This window comes from Lampris incognitus, chromosome 16 (assembly GCF_029633865.1).
Source record: "Lampris incognitus isolate fLamInc1 chromosome 16, fLamInc1.hap2, whole genome shotgun sequence".
Classification (NCBI taxonomy): Eukaryota; Metazoa; Chordata; class Actinopteri; order Lampriformes; family Lampridae; genus Lampris; species Lampris incognitus.
Window position 1 is genome coordinate 34,595,200 of NC_079226.1, and position 17,720 is coordinate 34,612,919.

A 17,720-nucleotide genomic window follows, 5' to 3' on the forward strand; every position below is an offset into this window, starting at 1 on the left:
CGTCACCAACTCCCAAAACAACCACATGACATAGTCCCTCCTGTATGTATTTGTAATAAGTAAAAGCGGGGGCCTTTTGCAAGGGCGCTGTCGGCCATGTTCGTCCCTTTAAAGGATCAACGAGGCGGAGGCGCACGCGGAAAAGGACCGGACGGCCTCCGGTGCGCCTGCGCCGGGTGCAGTTTGAGAGAATTTCCGTGCGTTTTTTTTTTTTTTTTTGCACAGCGTTTGAATTTAAAAAGGGAGACGCGTACGTCGGAGCCGCCCCAATTTAAGTGCCCTTTCGTTATTTATTTTATCTTCGCTGTTCGGGGGTGTTATGACGCGCCCTAGTGGTAAAGGGGGCGTCACTGCGCCTCGGGTTGGGTAACCTCCCAGACCGACGTCAGTGTGTTTGTGTATGTGGAATGCGGGACGAACGGAACTCAAGGCAAACAACGCCAGACATCACACTCAAACGCCGCCTCGCATCGGCCCGACGTGCTCTGTATGTACAGTCCAATTTACCTTTCAAATCGGCGAGGGTTTAAATCGTACGCATATCTCGGGAGAGTGGTTCTGGTTTTTGATCTGAACGACTTTAGACCCAGTATGGTCGCACCAGCGGTCCGCTAGGAAAAGAAGCGCAACGCCGTCATTTAAAATGGCGCCAAAGATTAACCTCCGCCAGTGGATCGCTGGTAAATCTGTCACACTGTGCCCTGCGAGCAACCCCGAATAGCATAACAACAATTTGCATTAGCGGCACCATTTTCGATTTCATCCGGGTCCTCTTGAGTTATAAATTAGATTTGACTCCCGACTTTAAACTTATCAATGTTGGTAATTAGCGCTCGATAAGCGGCACCTTGGCAAATAACTAGCTTAGCTCGCAGCTAACGAGCTAGCAGACCTATAGTTAGCTAACCGCTACGTCAGCTAAATTGAAGGCGCCGTCTCTTTGCTGGAGGAACTAGCTAGCGAAGCTAATGCCTTATTGAAAATATGAGCTAAACGCGTATGTTCACCGTTCTTATAACGCAAGTTGACCCGAAGGCTAGATTTGAAATTAAGGTGTCAAACTGAGCGCCGTGATCTGGTATGAGGCATTAGCCGCAACTAACGCTTATTTTCAGTGCGGGTGGGCCCAGTTATTGCATAACGCTAGATTAGCTGCCTCATAACCGTAGGGTGACCCAAACTGCATATCGTTGAGTCCTTCTTAATAAACTACCACCAACCACAAAAAAAGGAGTAACTAGCAGTTAATACACGCGTGTGCTTGCATGCTGCTTTAGCACGATAAATAGCACAGAGCAGTCAGCCTGCTAACGTTAGCCGCTGTTTAGGCGACAGTCATTGTTTTGACTCGGTGTTATTGCTGGAGGAGGGGGCATCCAGCCACGTCGGGGCTAACCGCTAGCTAGTCGCGGTGTCAGCGGACTCCGTCCATCCGGGACGCGCGGGGGATTAAAGTCCTCACACATGAGCGCGGACGAGGCGTCCGCGCGCTGAGCCGCTGCCGCTGTGACGCGCAGTGTCCTCGGAACTGTGCACGTGGCATCCCTGTGTTGTCACCACCCGGGACGCCGGTTGCGTTGTGACAAGGGGTGTCCCGTCGGGGCGGGCAGTGAACGCGGTGTGTTTACGCGGTTCACACGTGTTCCAGAGGACTTGCACGGTTTACATGGCTTGATCGCGGTTAATCATAACGACTGATAACATTCATAACGCGAGGAGCAGTCATACTGCCGGTTCAACACTGCACAAGGTACTGAGTAGTTTCCACTGCAGTGTAAGTAGTTTTTAAACAGATTTAAGATTTTTAGGTTATACTGCTGTCTCATGAGTCATAAAGAACATTAAAACCATGCATTGTTTCATAAATATACCCATGGTTAGTCTTATGCAGCCCCGGTGTGGCCTGCACACAAGCTGACTCATTGTTAAAACATATTAACTACGTACAACTGTTGTTCCGAATATCTTGTATAATGTCACTTTTACGCCTAAGTCCAACCTTTTAACTGATGTTACAGTAAAAGACTTTGAAAGTGAAAGTTGATCGCGACTTTTCTCCTCTCTGCTTCAGTAGGAATCCCCGCACCAGAGAGCCCTCGACACAGACGATCATGAAGAGAACCAGGCACCCGAGCAGCAGCGATGACTCCGACAATGGAAGTAAGCAAACATTGTCCCTGACAGTTCTTCCTGCTGACTCATTCATTCCATGCCCAATATAGACCTAAAAGAGGTCAGCACATCCCTATCACCCCCCCCCCACACACACACAACCCTGTAATTTTTATAAGTAAATTTATAAAGTGGTGAATGTGAAGTTCTGGTGAATGTGTCTTTTTCCATCAAGTGCTTTATTTCAAAGTGCTTGCAGTACAGTGGTCTACTGACATTTCTCATTTAATTTCTTTGGTATTTATTTTAAAGAATATTCAGGAAAATAACTCGGAATTTTGTTCTCTTATCAAAGGTTAATTACCATAATTCAAAGTATGCCATAGTTTTATTTTGCCAAAGTAGTTGTCAATCTTGTAAAATGTCATTCTGAACCAAATCTCACATCACAAAAATCCCTTTTTGCACTTAACTGTATTTTCAATCAAATGACTTTCATTGGGAACAAATGTGTACTTTGTGTTCAAATTTGTTTATCAAATGAACAACAATACAGCAGTGGCAGACATTGCTGGCAATAAAATGCTTAGGCATCAGGCGCCAGGCTAACCTCAAAAGCTAAAATCTATAATAACATTTAAAGTTAAACTAAAATCGGAAATCTAAAATTAAACAAATTTAACATTTAACAGTCTAAAATGTAACAGTATTTACAGGGTGTCTTTTTGCATGCTCAATAATCCAGGTAAGGAAATCACAGAAAGTTTAATCAGTTCATCTGGATGCAACGTTTATTGAGAGGAATGTTTCATCACTCAGCTAATAATTAAGCCCCTTTCACACTGGCCAAAAAACCCCACTAACATCCACCTTTGGTGGTCAACGTAAACGTGTACAATCGGCATTCACTCCCGGGTCAGATGACTCTGCAGTAGTCACGGGTATTTCTCATTTATTGTTGTGGGTACAGCGTCTTCGTTCAAGCAGCGCTTGAACATCGTTCTGTCTGCGTTGAGTTTGTATGGTTTGAAAGAGAGACTGAAGTACACGATATAAAAAAGTAACGTTAACCACCGTCTCTCTGGCTTCCATGCTGCTTTTTACTGTTTACTTCCCTGTTTTCCGGCGCATTCGTGACATCACAAATGTCATGACGTCAACGATGACACTACAGAAGAATAAAAAAAGAAAGGCAAACTCTTCTCCTGGCAGTCTGACCCAGGTCTGCTGGCACTGTGAAAGGAGTCAATTGCCTATTTTTAGTGGGTTTACCCGCATTTAAAAAAACCTGCTTATACATGCTAATTTTGGTTTAAAAAGGGTATAAGTGACCACTTCAGTCTCAGCTGACTGCAGGTATCCCCACCCTTATAAACAATACAGTGGCATAACAACTGAAAAAGATTGATTTCATATGCAAATTGCAGTGACCATTAACTAGAGTTACAATGGCAATTTGTACTATTCATAGAGGATTGGGGAGTAGTTGAAATCACAGCATTGTAAAATGGTGACAGATGTACTCTGCATCCCCCCCCCCCCCCCTCAGTTCAGGGATGGTTGTTCCCTCTTCACACAGATGGCTCCTTTGACTCCCTGTTCAAGCCAGTATTCTCCCCTGTCAAGGATGTGCACATCCTCATCCTTGAAAGAGTGGCCACTGTCCTGTAGATTAGATGGGTGTAGACTGCGGAGTCCATTTACCCACACCCATGAGAGTACTTAAGGTTTGATTCTCATCATCCACTGGAGCATCAGGATGTTGTACTACAGAGCTGAGCTGACAACATCCCCACTGACACAGCAACCGGGGAAGGAAAGAAATCCCACGTTAAACAGGCACTGGGTAGGTGTGGTTTTCCTAACCGGGTGTTTGTATAAGCAAGGAAGATACTCAAACAGTGTACCAGCTGATCGAAGAGAGGAGAAGGACAACAGGTGCCTAAGTGTAAACCAGTGGGGATTCCGTATGTGGCGGGAGTTTTGCAACAGTTGAGACGTGTATTTTTCAAACACTCAGTTGCTTTCAAACCCCAAAACATGTTACTCCAGAAATTGGTCCATCCCAAGGATTGGATCCACTGGCACAAACGGCAATATAGTGTACGCTGTTAGGTGCCAAGAGGATTGCCTTGACTTGTACATCGAGGAAACCAAACATACGCTGGCCAAGAGGATGGCACAACACAGAAGAGCTAACGTGTCATACCAGGACTGTATTTTACACCCATCTACAGGCCAGTGGCCACTCTTTCAAGGGTGGGGATGTGCACATCTTTGATAGGGAGGAATGCTGGTTTGAACAGGAAATCAAAGAAGCCATCTATGAAGAATCGAGGGGGAGGCCTAAGATTACATCTGTCGCCATCTTACAATGCTGCAATTGCAACTATTCCCCAATCCTCTGTGAATAGTACATTTGGCCATCATGTGAAAGAGCAGGGTTGTCCAAATTTTTCTCATGTTGAGGATCCTCAGTAGAGGTCAAACCACAGATGGGGTTTGTCACTTCCCACATCTAAGAGTATATATATGTGGCACGGTACGCAGTGGTTAGCGTGGTCACCTCACAGCAAGAAGGTCCTGGGTTTGAGCCCCAGGCTGGTCCAGCCTAGCGGGTCGCCTCAGGTCGTCCTCTGTGTGGAGTTTGCATGTTCTCCTCGTGTCTGTGTGGGTTTCCTCCGGGGGCTCCGGTTTCCTCCCGCAGTCCAAAGACACGTAGGTCAGGTGAATCGGCCATACTAAATTGTCCCTAGGCATGAATGTGTGTGGGTGTGTGTATGTCGGCCCTGTGAGATGGTCTGGTGCCCTGTCCAGGGTGTCTCCCCACCTGGCACCCAATGACTGCTGGGATAGGCTCCAGCATCCCCACGACCCTGAGAGCAGGATAGGCGGTTCGGATAATGGATGGATAGAGATATATATACATTATATATATATATATATATATATATATATATATATATATATATATATATATATATATATATAACTTTGTTAAAAGAAACACTCAACGGTAGGGATATTGCTCAACAAATAAGGAGCAAAATAATCCGGTTAGTCAAGTAAATTTTCTATGAGACAGTACAAGCCTGTTTCATGCTATAAGCAATCATCAGCTGTCAATGAATCAGCTGGTGATTTCTTATAGCATGAAACAGGCTTGTACTGTCTCAGAAAATTTACTTGACTAACTGGATTTTATATATATATATATATATATATATATATATATATATATATTGTCTCTACTGTAAGTGGGTAATGTAAATGCTTTGGATTAGGATGGTCTTCCTTGTACGCTCTCTGTGTCCCCACCTCTTGTGAAGGATATCGGACTACTTGTCATTTAGCTGGGGACCTGCTAGAAACCCCAAGGACAAAACTCCACACTTCATTTTGGAGACTATGGTGTTATAGCAGCAGACTTTTTAAACTCATGCAACATCTTATTTCCTCACCAGGTAACTCCACCTGCTGGTCCCAGCATTCAAAATCCCAGCCCAGGAGAGGCAATGGGCAGAAGCCCTCTGAGGTAGACCTATGTCCTAATCCTGCATGATTATGGAAATTGTGATAACATTGATTTTGGTTGTCTTGATGAATTGAAGCTTCCATTTTGAATATTTACGTACAGATAACTTTCGATTGGTTGCTCACTAAAGGCAACAACTAATTCATGGCTATTCAAATCATTGAACACTGTTGTAGTTGCTCATTTTAATGATAACTGTTGGATGGGACTTTGTTTGAGAAATCGATGTTGTATAATAGCTTAGGTGCATAGCGTTTTACGTCTTCACCATGGCAGCCAAATGTGGAAGGAGAAGAAACAAAGTTGGACGGAAGGTGCTGATAAAACAGCACTGATGATTCTGTCGTAACTTGAATTGATCTCTGGGGTGTAAACACCAGTTCAATTACCAGTTCACCATGGGTGTCAGTAAAATAAACAAAAATGACAATCTTTAAGATTGTAGCTTTAACAATGTTATTGTTCCACACTTTTATTAGCAGCTTCCATGATAAAACGTCTGTACTGTTTTATTTATTAAATTCATTGCACTACAGTTACAGCTCAGTGAATTTTTACTTTTGTGTCAGTGAAATTTCAGTTTTCACATAGCATAAAGTTGATGAAGTTATACATTGCCACACAAATTTAGTGTTTGTCAAAGCGTGTGGTAGCAGTGGAATTTCAAGCAACACAACTTAGTACAATTTTTCTTGGCAGGCAGAGTTGGAGCAACATTGTAGCACTACTGTACTGCTGCCCGTTGTGCATATGTTAAAAACTAACATCTGTACAATATTTCCGTCTTCATATAACTGTTTGCTGCAGGTTTTCCGGACGGACCTGATCACAGCCATGAAAGTGCACGACTCCTACCAGCTGAACCCTGAAGACTATTATGTTCTGGCTGACCCTTGGAGGCAGGAGTGGGAGAAGGGTGTCCAAGTCCCAGTCAGCCCCCAGTCCATCCCACAGCCTGTAGTACAGTAAGACCATTTCATCACAAACATTTTCATTTGATCAGTAAGTTTGTCAATACCAGAAATTTGAATGAGGACTCTATTTTTGCATCTTTGGGAGCTCAAAGTTGGGTCTTAACCAAAAGATGAAACTTGGGTGGGGAATGACTGTCACAGCAGGCACTGCAGAGAAATAGAATACAGTCATGGAGTCATGCAGTCAATAGCTTAAGTCAAGCGGAGAACACTGAAGATAATGATATGACAGTCCCACCAACTTAAAGTATTGCAACTTTTACAGCAAATGCTAAAGTAAATATAGAGTGTATCTTGGTGGTTTATCTTCACTGACTCATCTCCTGGTTGAAGTGGATGTGCTAGTATGTATTGCTCGCTCAAAGAAGGTTGAATTAGTTCTTCTGGATACAACGTTTATTGACAGATACGTTTCACCACTCATCTAAGTGACCTCTTCAGTCTAAATTGACCGCAGGTATCCCCTCCCTTATAAACAATACAGTTACATAACAACTGAAACAAAATGACCAGTTTCATATGGGCGTGACCATTAACTACTATTGAGCATGCATAAAGACACCATTAACTACAGTTTCAATGGTCATGTGTACTATTCAGAAGGTTTGGGCATGTTTGCAATCACAGCATTGTAAGATGGCGAAAGATGTACTCTTAACCCCCCCCCCCCCGATTCAGGGATGGTCGTTCCCTCTTAACATAGATGGGTTCTTTGACGCCCTGTTCAAACCAGCGTTCCTCCCTATCAAGGTTGAGCACATCTTCTGTCGCCATCTTACAATGCTGGGATTGCAAACATTCCCAAATCCTCTGAATAGTACACATGGCCTTTGAAACTAGTTAATGGTCACACCCATATTTGCATATGAAGCTGGTTGTTGGTTTCGGTCGTTATGCCACTGTATTGTTTATAATTGTGGGGATTCCAACCTGATTCAACCTTCTTTGATTTTCTTACCTGGATTATTGCTGGATTATTGAGCATGCATAAAGACATTTATAGCTTGCTGTTTTCACTGTAGGGGACCAAAAGTACAAAGATTAATGAAAAACAAACACCCATCCATCCATTCATTATCCAAACCGCTTATCCTGCTCTCAGGGTCGTGGGGAGGCTGGAGCCTATCCCAGCAGTCATTGGGTGGCAGGCGGGGAGACACCCTGGACAGGCCGCCAGGCCATCACAGGGCAAAACAAACATACATTATATGAATTCATATACAGCAAAGATTGCCAGTTCAAAATCTGAATAAATATTTGGTTACAGAGTGTGGGAGATGAGCAGTCTGCTGATACATGCAAGATAGAGTGAAATGTGAAATCTGTGTTGGACAGGGTGCTAGCTGAGAAAGGGAAGGATGTCATGTTCACCAAGCCCAAGAAGTTGATCCGCACATCAGGGTCAGAGGCGCTAGGCTACGTGGACATCCGGACGCTGGCAGACGGCATGTGTCGATATGACCTGAATGAAGAGGATGTGGCTTGGCTGCAGATCATCAACGAGGAGTTTACAGAGATGGGTGAGTGGAAGTGGAAAATACTGGTAAATTTAACTACCTGCTGGGTAAGTTAGACTAGTCTACCTGTCACATTCAGAGCCGATGTGAAATACCTGGTAAACATATCCTGACCCTGTAACGGTTCATTTAAATATAATTGTACCGGTGGATAATCCCCTCTCTGACAGCTGCTACTTATGTGTTGCTTAGCAACTACAGTGGCCTCTGCACAGGGATCATGTTGCTTGGCTGGCAGTTGCTTTTTATTTTTGTGATTAGAAATTAAAAAAAACTCTTTTGCTTTCCTTTTTACTACATTGACATGCTGCAGATGATTGTGAAAGCAATAAACTTCTTTGCTTGGTGCCATGGCTGTTCTGAAGCCAGGGTAAACCACAGCGTTATGTTGCTTGATGCTTAAAGAGACTCTGTCCATGGCCAGGCATGCCCCTGCTGGATGAGATCACCATGGAGCGGGTGATTGAAGAGTTTGAGCACCGCTGCCATGACAACATGACACATGCCATGGAGACAGAGGAGGGGCTGGGCATCGAGTATGATGAGGATGTGGTGTGCGACGTGTGCCAGTCGCCTGACGGGGAGGACAACAACGAGATGGTCTTCTGTGACAAGTGCAACATATGTGTGCACCAGGTCAGTGGTTTGAACCCCAGGAAACACAAATAACTTTAGAAAGAGTTTATCAAATTTATAAATTGGATCATTCAAAATGATAACAAAAGTGCCTATTATGTAACACACCATTTTAATTCTCCTGATACAAAAGCAAAAAAACTACAATGTGCCTTCCTTTTTTGAGTCCCATCTTTTTTTTTCTTCTGTTATTTTTATTGACTGACCTTTGACCTCTTCCATGTTAAGTTACTAGTATAGGGCCCTATCATTTCCATGATGCAGAAAACAGAAAGAATCACGGAATGGAAACATAGAAATTGTTGTCGGACATGAACACAGAAGTGTACGGAATTGGAGATTTGGGGGAGATGATTACAAAATTAAGATATTAGTAATTAAGTATAAGTGTAAATTATTAGGGATTTTTCCTTAGTAGCCATCAGTTTAGTGTGAGGTATCATTTATAATGAAAAGCATAGAGAAAGGATAAAGGAATCGTCTGTTGTGACATTATATCAATACTCTACTGATGTCGACCGGTTAGGACTTATCTATGTCCGTCCATCCATCCATTATCCAAACCGCTTATCCTGCTGTCAGGGTTGCGGGGATGCTGGAGACTATTCCCGCAGTCTTGGGTTGCAGGCAGGGAAACACCCAGGACAGGCCATCAGGCCATCACAGAGCAAAAGAATTTAACAAGACTGATCTACGTCATGAAATAAAAAAAAAGAAAATAATGTTAATGCCCTCTAATCAGAGGTGAGCGACCCACCTCGCCCAGTCCCCATCATTGAATGTGAGTGTGAAACTGCATTCATTTGTGCCTCAATTACATTTTCTACCAACCTCTTGAATTTCTCTCAATTTACAGTTAGTTATATTTATATTATTTCATCATTTTCAATTTGGTGGCAATGGTTCAGACTTGTGCTTTTGACGGCTGTAGAAGTACCTCCGAACAACTGGGTTGGTCAGGCTGGGTTTGCGCTGCAGTTGGGGGAGCAGTCACCTGCCTCTCTCCGATGCCGGAAAGCGGCAAATCTGTGTCAGTGGACTTCGTGAGGCGGTGTTCGATGCCGTGCTGGAAGGCAGGGCAGTAGGTAGGACTGGGTACCGCAGTGTGCAGTGGTGAGCCAGAGAATCGTGCCGGGCCCTTCTCACGGCTCTCCACAACTTATCCTGCCCCACCCCAGTCCCTTGCTCACTTTTGAGCATTTTTTAAAAATTATGCAGTGGGTGAAGTTAGGCTCAGACCTGGGGGAGAAGTTACATTTTAATCAATACAATAAATCTCTTACCTGTATATGCCCATGAGGGGGCGTCTGATCCCTGCTTGCTTTCTGAAGGCTCAACAGTGTTCCTCTGGGTCTTCCACAACAGGCGTGTTATGGCATCCAGAAAGTGCCCAAGGGAAGCTGGCTGTGCCGGATCTGTGCCCTCGGCATCCTGCCCAAGTGCCAGCTGTGTCCTAAGAAAGGTGGAGCCATGAAGCCCACCCGGAGCGGAACCAAGTGGGTCCACGTCAGCTGTGCCTTGTGGATTCCAGAGGTGAGCACAGAGGCGAACAACAGCAGCTGCTTCTTGTCAAAGGGTTATAGCTAGGAGTTTAGGATTTTATATCAGCCAAAATTTATTTTGTACTGTTAACATGAATTAATATTATTCATGCTATTTAATTTTTTCTTTGTTTTACTGCATTGGGTTTACACAACAGAACATTTGTGTTTCTCTGTTGGGCAGAGACTAACACTCAGCAGCCTCTGTTTTATTGCTATCACAATTCTTCCTTTTAGTTTTTACAGCAGATTAGAACAGTAATTACAGTCTTTGTCAGTTTTCATCCATTTTTATCAGTCTACATATTTTTTTCCCCTCTGTAATTAGTCCCACACTGTGATTAGCTGCCTCTGTGTTTGTACTGCCAATTCTGTGGTCTTCTGTTGGGTTTGGGGTTCACTCCCCGGATTGCACAATGAATTTTGAGCACTAATACTTGATCCCCAGGCCCAGGGTTAGTGGTTCTATTCCGTGTTTTGCCCGGCAGGTGGCGGATGGCCGTAACATTACCAGAGTTAGGGGTTTCATTAACTGTTTAACTCAGTGAGTACACAATACCACTAACACTATAAGTGGCATTGTTAGGTGTTCCATTACAACTGTTGTCATCCAAACTAAAAAATATCTGCATTAACATCATCTGTCAAACAGCATATGTTGGGTTGTTTGTGGTGGCTTTTTAATAACTCCTGCTTGTGTGTGTAAACTCCTCCTGAAGGTGAGCATAGGGAATCCAGAGAAGATGGAGCCCATAACCAACGTTTCCCACATTCCCAGTAACAGATGGGCGCTGATCTGCTGCCTGTGTAAGGAGAAGACGGGTGCATGCATACAGGTAATCTGTCCTCTAAACTCGCTCACTTTGATGAAGGATTAATTAGCCCTGACAGGCAACAGATGCAACCCTTTCTCCATCAATAATGGATAAAACAATGTGTGTGCATCATACCAGATGTCATGGAAGAACCTAGACTGTCAGCGCAGCTTGACACATCCTCAATGCTGAATTAGCAACTTTGAAACTGAGATATTGTTGAAGAATAATGCTGTATTAGAATCGAAATGAAAGTCTGGTTTATTTTTTAAGTGCAAATGGATAATATCAGTAGTCACTGACATCTGGCAACAGAATGGCAAAGAAATTTGGAAGATGGAGGCATGCATTGAAGATGGAGGTGCACAAGATGGCGGTGCAGTCTTGTGACGACCCTAAGAACCGACTGTGTGTTTTGGCTTTACTGGGGAGAAGGATGAGAGAAAAGAGATTTTTGTTGTAGGGGTCAACAAAATGTCATATAATGTTATAATTATTATTAATAATTACTTATTATTATGATTGTTGATGAAGAACCATGTCTCCAGAAAGCACATAGTTTAAACAGTTGTTTTCTTGTCAGGAATACGGCACTGTAACAATCAGGAATGGTGGAATATAATTAACTTTGTGGTATACACACACAAATTTCTGCTGTTTTGGTTTGTGCTCACACAGTGCTCAGCAAAAAACTGCCGGATTGCCTTCCACGTAACGTGCGGCCTCCACGCCAACCTGGAGATGAACACTATCCTGACCGAGGACGATGAGGTGAAGTTCAAGTCGTATTGTCCCAAACACTCCGGGCTGGAGGGGGCAGACCGAGACTCTGGAGACGAGGAGGAGAAGGAGGGCTCTAGCGACAAGAAAAGTAAGAGGAGGGGGAGAGTGAGAGAGGAGGAAGACCCCTCCTCACCCCCTGCTCCTCTCTCTCTCCCAGCCAGAGCTCCCGGCGAGTCGGAGGCCGTCTGCAGTCGACAGCAAGAGGAAAAGAGGGTCAACCTCCGTAAGCTGAAGCTACAGGAGCTTGAGGAGGACTTCTTCCAGTTTGTGGAGGTTGAGGAGGTGGCACAGCACCTGAAGCTGGCCCAGGAAGCAGTGGACTACCTCTACCAATATTGGAAGCTCAAACGCAAAGCCAACTTCAACCAACCGCTCCTCACCCCCAAGAAGGACGAGGAGGAGAGCCTGGCACGGCGTGAGCAGGAAGTCCTGCTCCGCCGCCTCCAGCTCTTCACGCACCTCCGCCAGGACCTGGAGAGGGTAGGTGTCCTCATTCCCCTCCCTTCATCCAGCAAGCTTTGAGGGTCGGTAAGAGCCAGGAGTTGCTGGAGAAGAAAGACAAATGCCTGAAGAGAGAAGGATGACAGAAATCGCCATTTTGATAAAATAAATCCAAAGCATAGTGGGGGGGAAAAAGAGCTTGTCCTTGTCTGTACAATCAAACTGATACTGTTACAGCACAAATGACATTATTATGATTTTTTCTTTATCACTTTAAAAACAGAGCATTGCAAAGTAAATAAAACCAAAGATTAATGAATGTTAGACATTAGTTGAACAAAAATCAACATAAAATGAGAGTAAAGATAGGGCATTAAAAAGAAAAATGTCCTATGCACCAAAGCGGTAGAGGGAATAGATAACGAAAAACTCTCTAATTTATGAGGAGCCGCTTTTAAACGTTTTCTAAAGAAGAAATGTCAGAGTTGGATGGTTGTCAGGATTGCCTCAAAGAAACCGCTTACCACGCTTCAGACGTTAGTGCGACTGGGGTTGCACTCCGACCTGAAACCAACACGGGCGTTCAAAATGGCCGCCGATTGTTTAAACTACATTCTGTCGATAAATACCCAGTTGAGATATTAATGCGTTACATATGTTAGTATGTCTGTTATGAAACCAACTGACACCAAAATTAACATTTTAACATACTATTTTTAAACTTCAGAGACATGGTCGAACTTGAATAGCAAAATCGAAAAACTAAAAATATTACCGGGAAACAAAACGGAAAACACATATTGCTAATCTAACAAAGGTAGCAATGCCTATAAAACGTGAAATGTAAAACAGAAGAAGAAGAGGAAGAAAGCAATGGAAATAAAAATGAAAACAGTCGCAAACAACCGGAACTTAAAAACTACTGGAACGACCGTGGGCGGTCGCGGTTTTTAAACACTATATTCTGTCAAGATAAATGCCCAATTGAGATATTCAGGCATTACGCATGTTAGTAGTCCTGTTAATAAAATAACACACTAAAATTAAAATTTTAACAACTTTAATACTGTAACGTGCGGCCAGCGTGTCTACTTATCCATGCACGTTACAATGCCATTTTTCAAACAATTTAAAATGGCCGCTGTCCAACGCCTGCAAATACTGCAACGCCTTGGTGGTAAGTCATGGTGCGTCTGTAACCAGACATATTGGCAATAATCAAACATCAAATTATCACTTTCTCTGCACTGGAGAACGCTATTATTATTTTATTTTTTTCCTAGGACAGGACGAAGAACTTCGCTAAGGAAACGCGACCAAATCGCGTCATAAATGGCGACATGACGCACACGACCACGCTCAAATCACGAGACGGTCGTGTTGACGGACGGACGGACGGACGTAGCTTGATAGGCACAACGTGAAACTTTCCGCCCGCTTGTTAGGCGCAGGTGAAAGTCTGTCGACAATTCTGTGCATGTCGTTGAAAGTTATCCACGGCAAATCTTCAAATTGTCAAATGTTCAATAATTAAATGTTTATTGGCGTTTACAATTTTAGCATATACAAGTCACATATTGAATAATTTAACACAATAACCTCCCTCCCCCACCCGACATTCCCAGATCCTCAAGGAGAAACTGATTAAAGAAATAACGACATTACATACAACTAAATCAAAGACAAAGAAAAACAAAACAAAAAAGTTCAAGAAAAATAATCAGCGTGGTTCACTTAAAACACAAAAAATCTCGGTTTACAGTCTGTACTAGTTGGCCCGTTCCGGACTCGAGTCAGTCTGTTATACTGGTTAAAGTGTCAAAGTAAGTCAGAAGAGGCATCCAAACTTTCTTGAACTTGGCCCTGTTACCCCTTAAGGCAAATTTTAGGAAATATGACATTTCTGTTCGCTTCATCCAGCTGTTTTTAGACAAATAAATGGAAACGATTCTAACGATTATGCAAAATGAGGTCAGGTCAAATGTGCTATTAAACCGTCGCAGAAGGGGCGCAACAAGATGATGTCATTAAAAGCGCGCCAGTAAACGGTGGAAAACGACGTGAAAATGGTGATGGAAATATGACATTTCTGTTAGTTTCATTCAGCCGTTTCTGCACAAATGAATGGAAACGATTCAAATGATTATGCAAAATGATCGCGGTCAGGTCAAGTAATCGCGATCGGGCGATTACGTAATAATGTGACAGCCCTACATACAGACCGCACAACTCCTCTTTTGAATAACCCTTTCTCAGCAACTTGGTTGATCTTGCTGTGCACTGGGCCACAATTCAATTTCTTGGTTTTGATCAGTGTTGATAGCTAGCAGGTAGTCTGAACACCAGCATCTATTGTAAAGCCTTCCGGATAACTGGACAGCCACATCAGAGCTTGCTTGCTGATATGTTGATGCTTATGACCCCCTGCACCACCACCACCATCCTCATTTCTTGGTGTGTTGTCCCACAGGTGCGGAACCTGACCTACATGGTGACCCGGAGGGAGAAGATGAAGCGCTCCCTATGGCGTGTGCAGGAGCAGATCTTCCAGCACCAGGTCCGCCTGCTCGACCAAAAGCTGCTCACTGGTGAGTGAAGACCTGGCTCCATCTGTACTGCAAAAAAAGAAATTAATATAAATATATTTTTACAGTAGGTCAAATGTACTGAGTGGAGAGGTTTATTTATTAATTAATTTGTTTTAACGCAAGGGGGAAAATCCAATGCAGTGAGAACATTTTCACTGAAAACATTGTATTAGAAGAACAGTCTTGAATAATTTTGGCATTTTCTTGATTTTAGTGGGGTGATCGGCCTTATTCAGCCATGTTTCAAGATACTGACATGATTATCTAAATCTTAAGTGACACTGCAACGAAAAAAATTAGAATCGCAACGATTTCCTTGAGTTTTACTTGGCAACTAAACATTTTGTCTCTTCTGAATTTCTTGTTTTATTACCTTGTAGGGGATCCTTCAGCGAAGGACCTGGAGAAAGTCTTCTCCCTAAGCTGGCTATCGACCCAGAGCTCCCAGTCCCGCTCCTCATGGGGCCACTCTGGCCTAAAGACTAAACGAGGCTTCTTAAAGCAGGAGAAGAGAAAGAGCAGCCACAGGAGGGCGAGTCCCGACTCCCCGCACACCCGAAAAGACGACTGCAGTAAACCACTGGAAGCAAAGGATGTAGAGGAAAAGGAGCCTGTGTCTGCTGAGGCATCCAGCCAAACCAGAATACCCAACTCTGACAGTAAGCAGGGCTCTCAACACCCGAGACTACAGAGGCCGGATATCAACCAGGAAAGTAACCATGTCAAGTTGCACAAGTCTGAGAGCCGCAGAGGCTTGAGGAAGGAGGCCCCAGGCCACGAACTGGAGGAAGAGGAGGGGGAGGAGCAGGGGGAAGGAAGGAGCAGGGAGGACGCGGCACTGACTAGGCGGAAGCGAGACAGTGAGCGCGAGCAGGAGGAGAGGAGGAAGAAGAGGAGGAACGGGCCCATGGAAAGCTCCCCCATCCAGATGAAAAGCAGGCTGGGGTCAAAGGCCATGGAGAAAACAGTGTCCATCAGACTGATTGATATCAGAGCCTCTGACATTGACAACTACTGCAAGAATGCAGGAACACCATACAAAGGCCATATACCTCTGGATTCCGCAGCCAACAGCAAGTCCAACAAAACCAACACGGCCCAGGACCCCACTTCTGCCGCCAAGCCCAACAGCTGGTTGAAGAAGGCCCAGGGTGCGCAGGTGAACTGCTCCCCCTCGTCCAACGGACCCATGGGCAGCAATCTCAAAAACTGGGGGAAGTTCAGGATCCCCAAGAGAAGCGACAGACCCTCGGGAACGTCAAAGGAGCTGGAGGCCCTGGCGACGTCACCCCCGCCCAGGAAACCCCTCCTCAGGCCTCTCACCAACACCCCGGAGCCTTCATACCCCAGGACACGGCTACGCACCGGAGCGGAGAACAACGCCTATGCCGCCGACACCAAGCCCACCGACGGAGAGGTGGAGCCCTGTCTGAAAAGGTGCCACTCCCACCAGTTGAGGGGCGACGCATCCCTGAGCCGTCGCTACGGCTCTGACATCATCCGCAGAGGGGTGCTGGCCTCCTGATGGCAGTCTGCCACGGGTGTCGGGGGAAAACACTTGAAATAAGCTGCACTGTGGTAGTCGAGGAAGACGCAAACCCAGTCGTTTCTCTCATTGAATCTTTATTTTTCTCGAAAAGTCATGGAAATGCCTAGATTAACAGAGCTGATATTTATTTTTTATTTGTAACATATGTACAAAAAATTGTGAAATATTATACTTTTTTTGTTCTTTTTCTCCAGGAGTAGAATGATGTCAAGTTGCCACTAAACTCACCCTCAACTAATTGCAAGCAAAAGCTTCAACGAGGACGGAGTTGTGATTGTCGCTCGGGACCATAAACTTGCATTGCTAGCTTTTTATTTTCCACGTAGTATTATTACACCTGGCCATGAGTCAATTGCACTTGGTGTGAACACGCGTCTCTCCATCATGCTACTAGAATCAGAATCGCTTGGTATCTGAACAATTCTCCGGCAAAATCAGTAGAGAACTCTGAACGTGAACTCCATACTGCTTTCATCACCGTTTTAAACTTCGGCTCTGATCATTGTCAGCCATCGTGCAGACCTCACGGGGGCTGCAGCCGTGACTTATGAATAATGAAGGGGGGAAATTTCTACAAAGGGAATTTTGAATGACCTTTGAGTTGTCGTCAGCACTCGAGTGTAATTGAACAGCGATGTCGTATCCATCATGTGCCTATCTTTTATTTGAAGCGTTTGCACTAAGAGAGGACGGCACAGGTATGAGGTATGAGTAGAGTTATTTTTACACTGAAGAAAAAGCGTTTTGTACCTTACGCCGCTACTGTACTACTGTTATGCAAAATGAATTTTATTTTGTCTTGTCTTAAGAGGAATAAAATCCGGGAGGATTTTCGGTGGCGGCATCTCGTCTGTTTTGTGTACTGAATATTGTGGATTCTTGGCTACACTTGAAAACACACAAACAGGCCGTGCAGTTAAAATAGTAAAGAGTAACACCGGGGATGCTGGTTCGAATCCCCGTGTTGCCTCCGGCTCGGTCGGGCGTCCCTACAGACACGGTTGGCCGTGTCTGCGGGTGGGAAGCCGGATGTGGGTATGTGTCCTGGTCGCTGCACTAGCGCCTCCTCTGGTCGGTCGGGGCGCCTGTTCAGGGGGGGAGGGAGAACTGGGGGGGATAGCGTGATCCCATGCGCTACGTCACCCTGGCGAAACTCCTCACTGTCAGGTGAAAAGAAGCGGCTGGCGACTCCACATGTATTGGAGGAGGCATGTGGTAGTCTGCAGCCC

General features: G+C 44.6%; 1 protein-coding gene across 4 annotated transcripts; it reads left to right on the forward strand.

Moving 5' to 3' along the window:
• The first annotated feature begins 54 nt into the window (after window positions 1-54).
• Window positions 55-17,335, forward strand: jade1 (jade family PHD finger 1). 4 transcript variants are annotated; one of them, XM_056295582.1, is made up of 11 exons: window positions 55-1,774; window positions 2,072-2,160; window positions 5,577-5,647; window positions 6,455-6,612; window positions 7,957-8,141; window positions 8,563-8,774; window positions 10,140-10,307; window positions 11,035-11,151; window positions 11,809-12,393; window positions 14,825-14,942; window positions 15,323-17,335. In XM_056295582.1, the coding sequence occupies exons 2-11, from the start codon at window positions 2,112-2,114 to the stop codon at window positions 16,465-16,467; spliced, it is 2,808 nt and encodes a 935-aa protein (XP_056151557.1). In that variant the 5' UTR covers window positions 55-1,774; window positions 2,072-2,111; the 3' UTR covers window positions 16,468-17,335. The 4 variants fall into 4 exon arrangements, with proteins under 4 accessions (XP_056151557.1, XP_056151556.1, XP_056151554.1 ...); XM_056295581.1 differs by having other exon boundaries at window positions 55-1,750; XM_056295579.1 differs by having other exon boundaries at window positions 55-487.
• The last annotated feature ends 385 nt before the right edge of the window (window positions 17,336-17,720 follow it).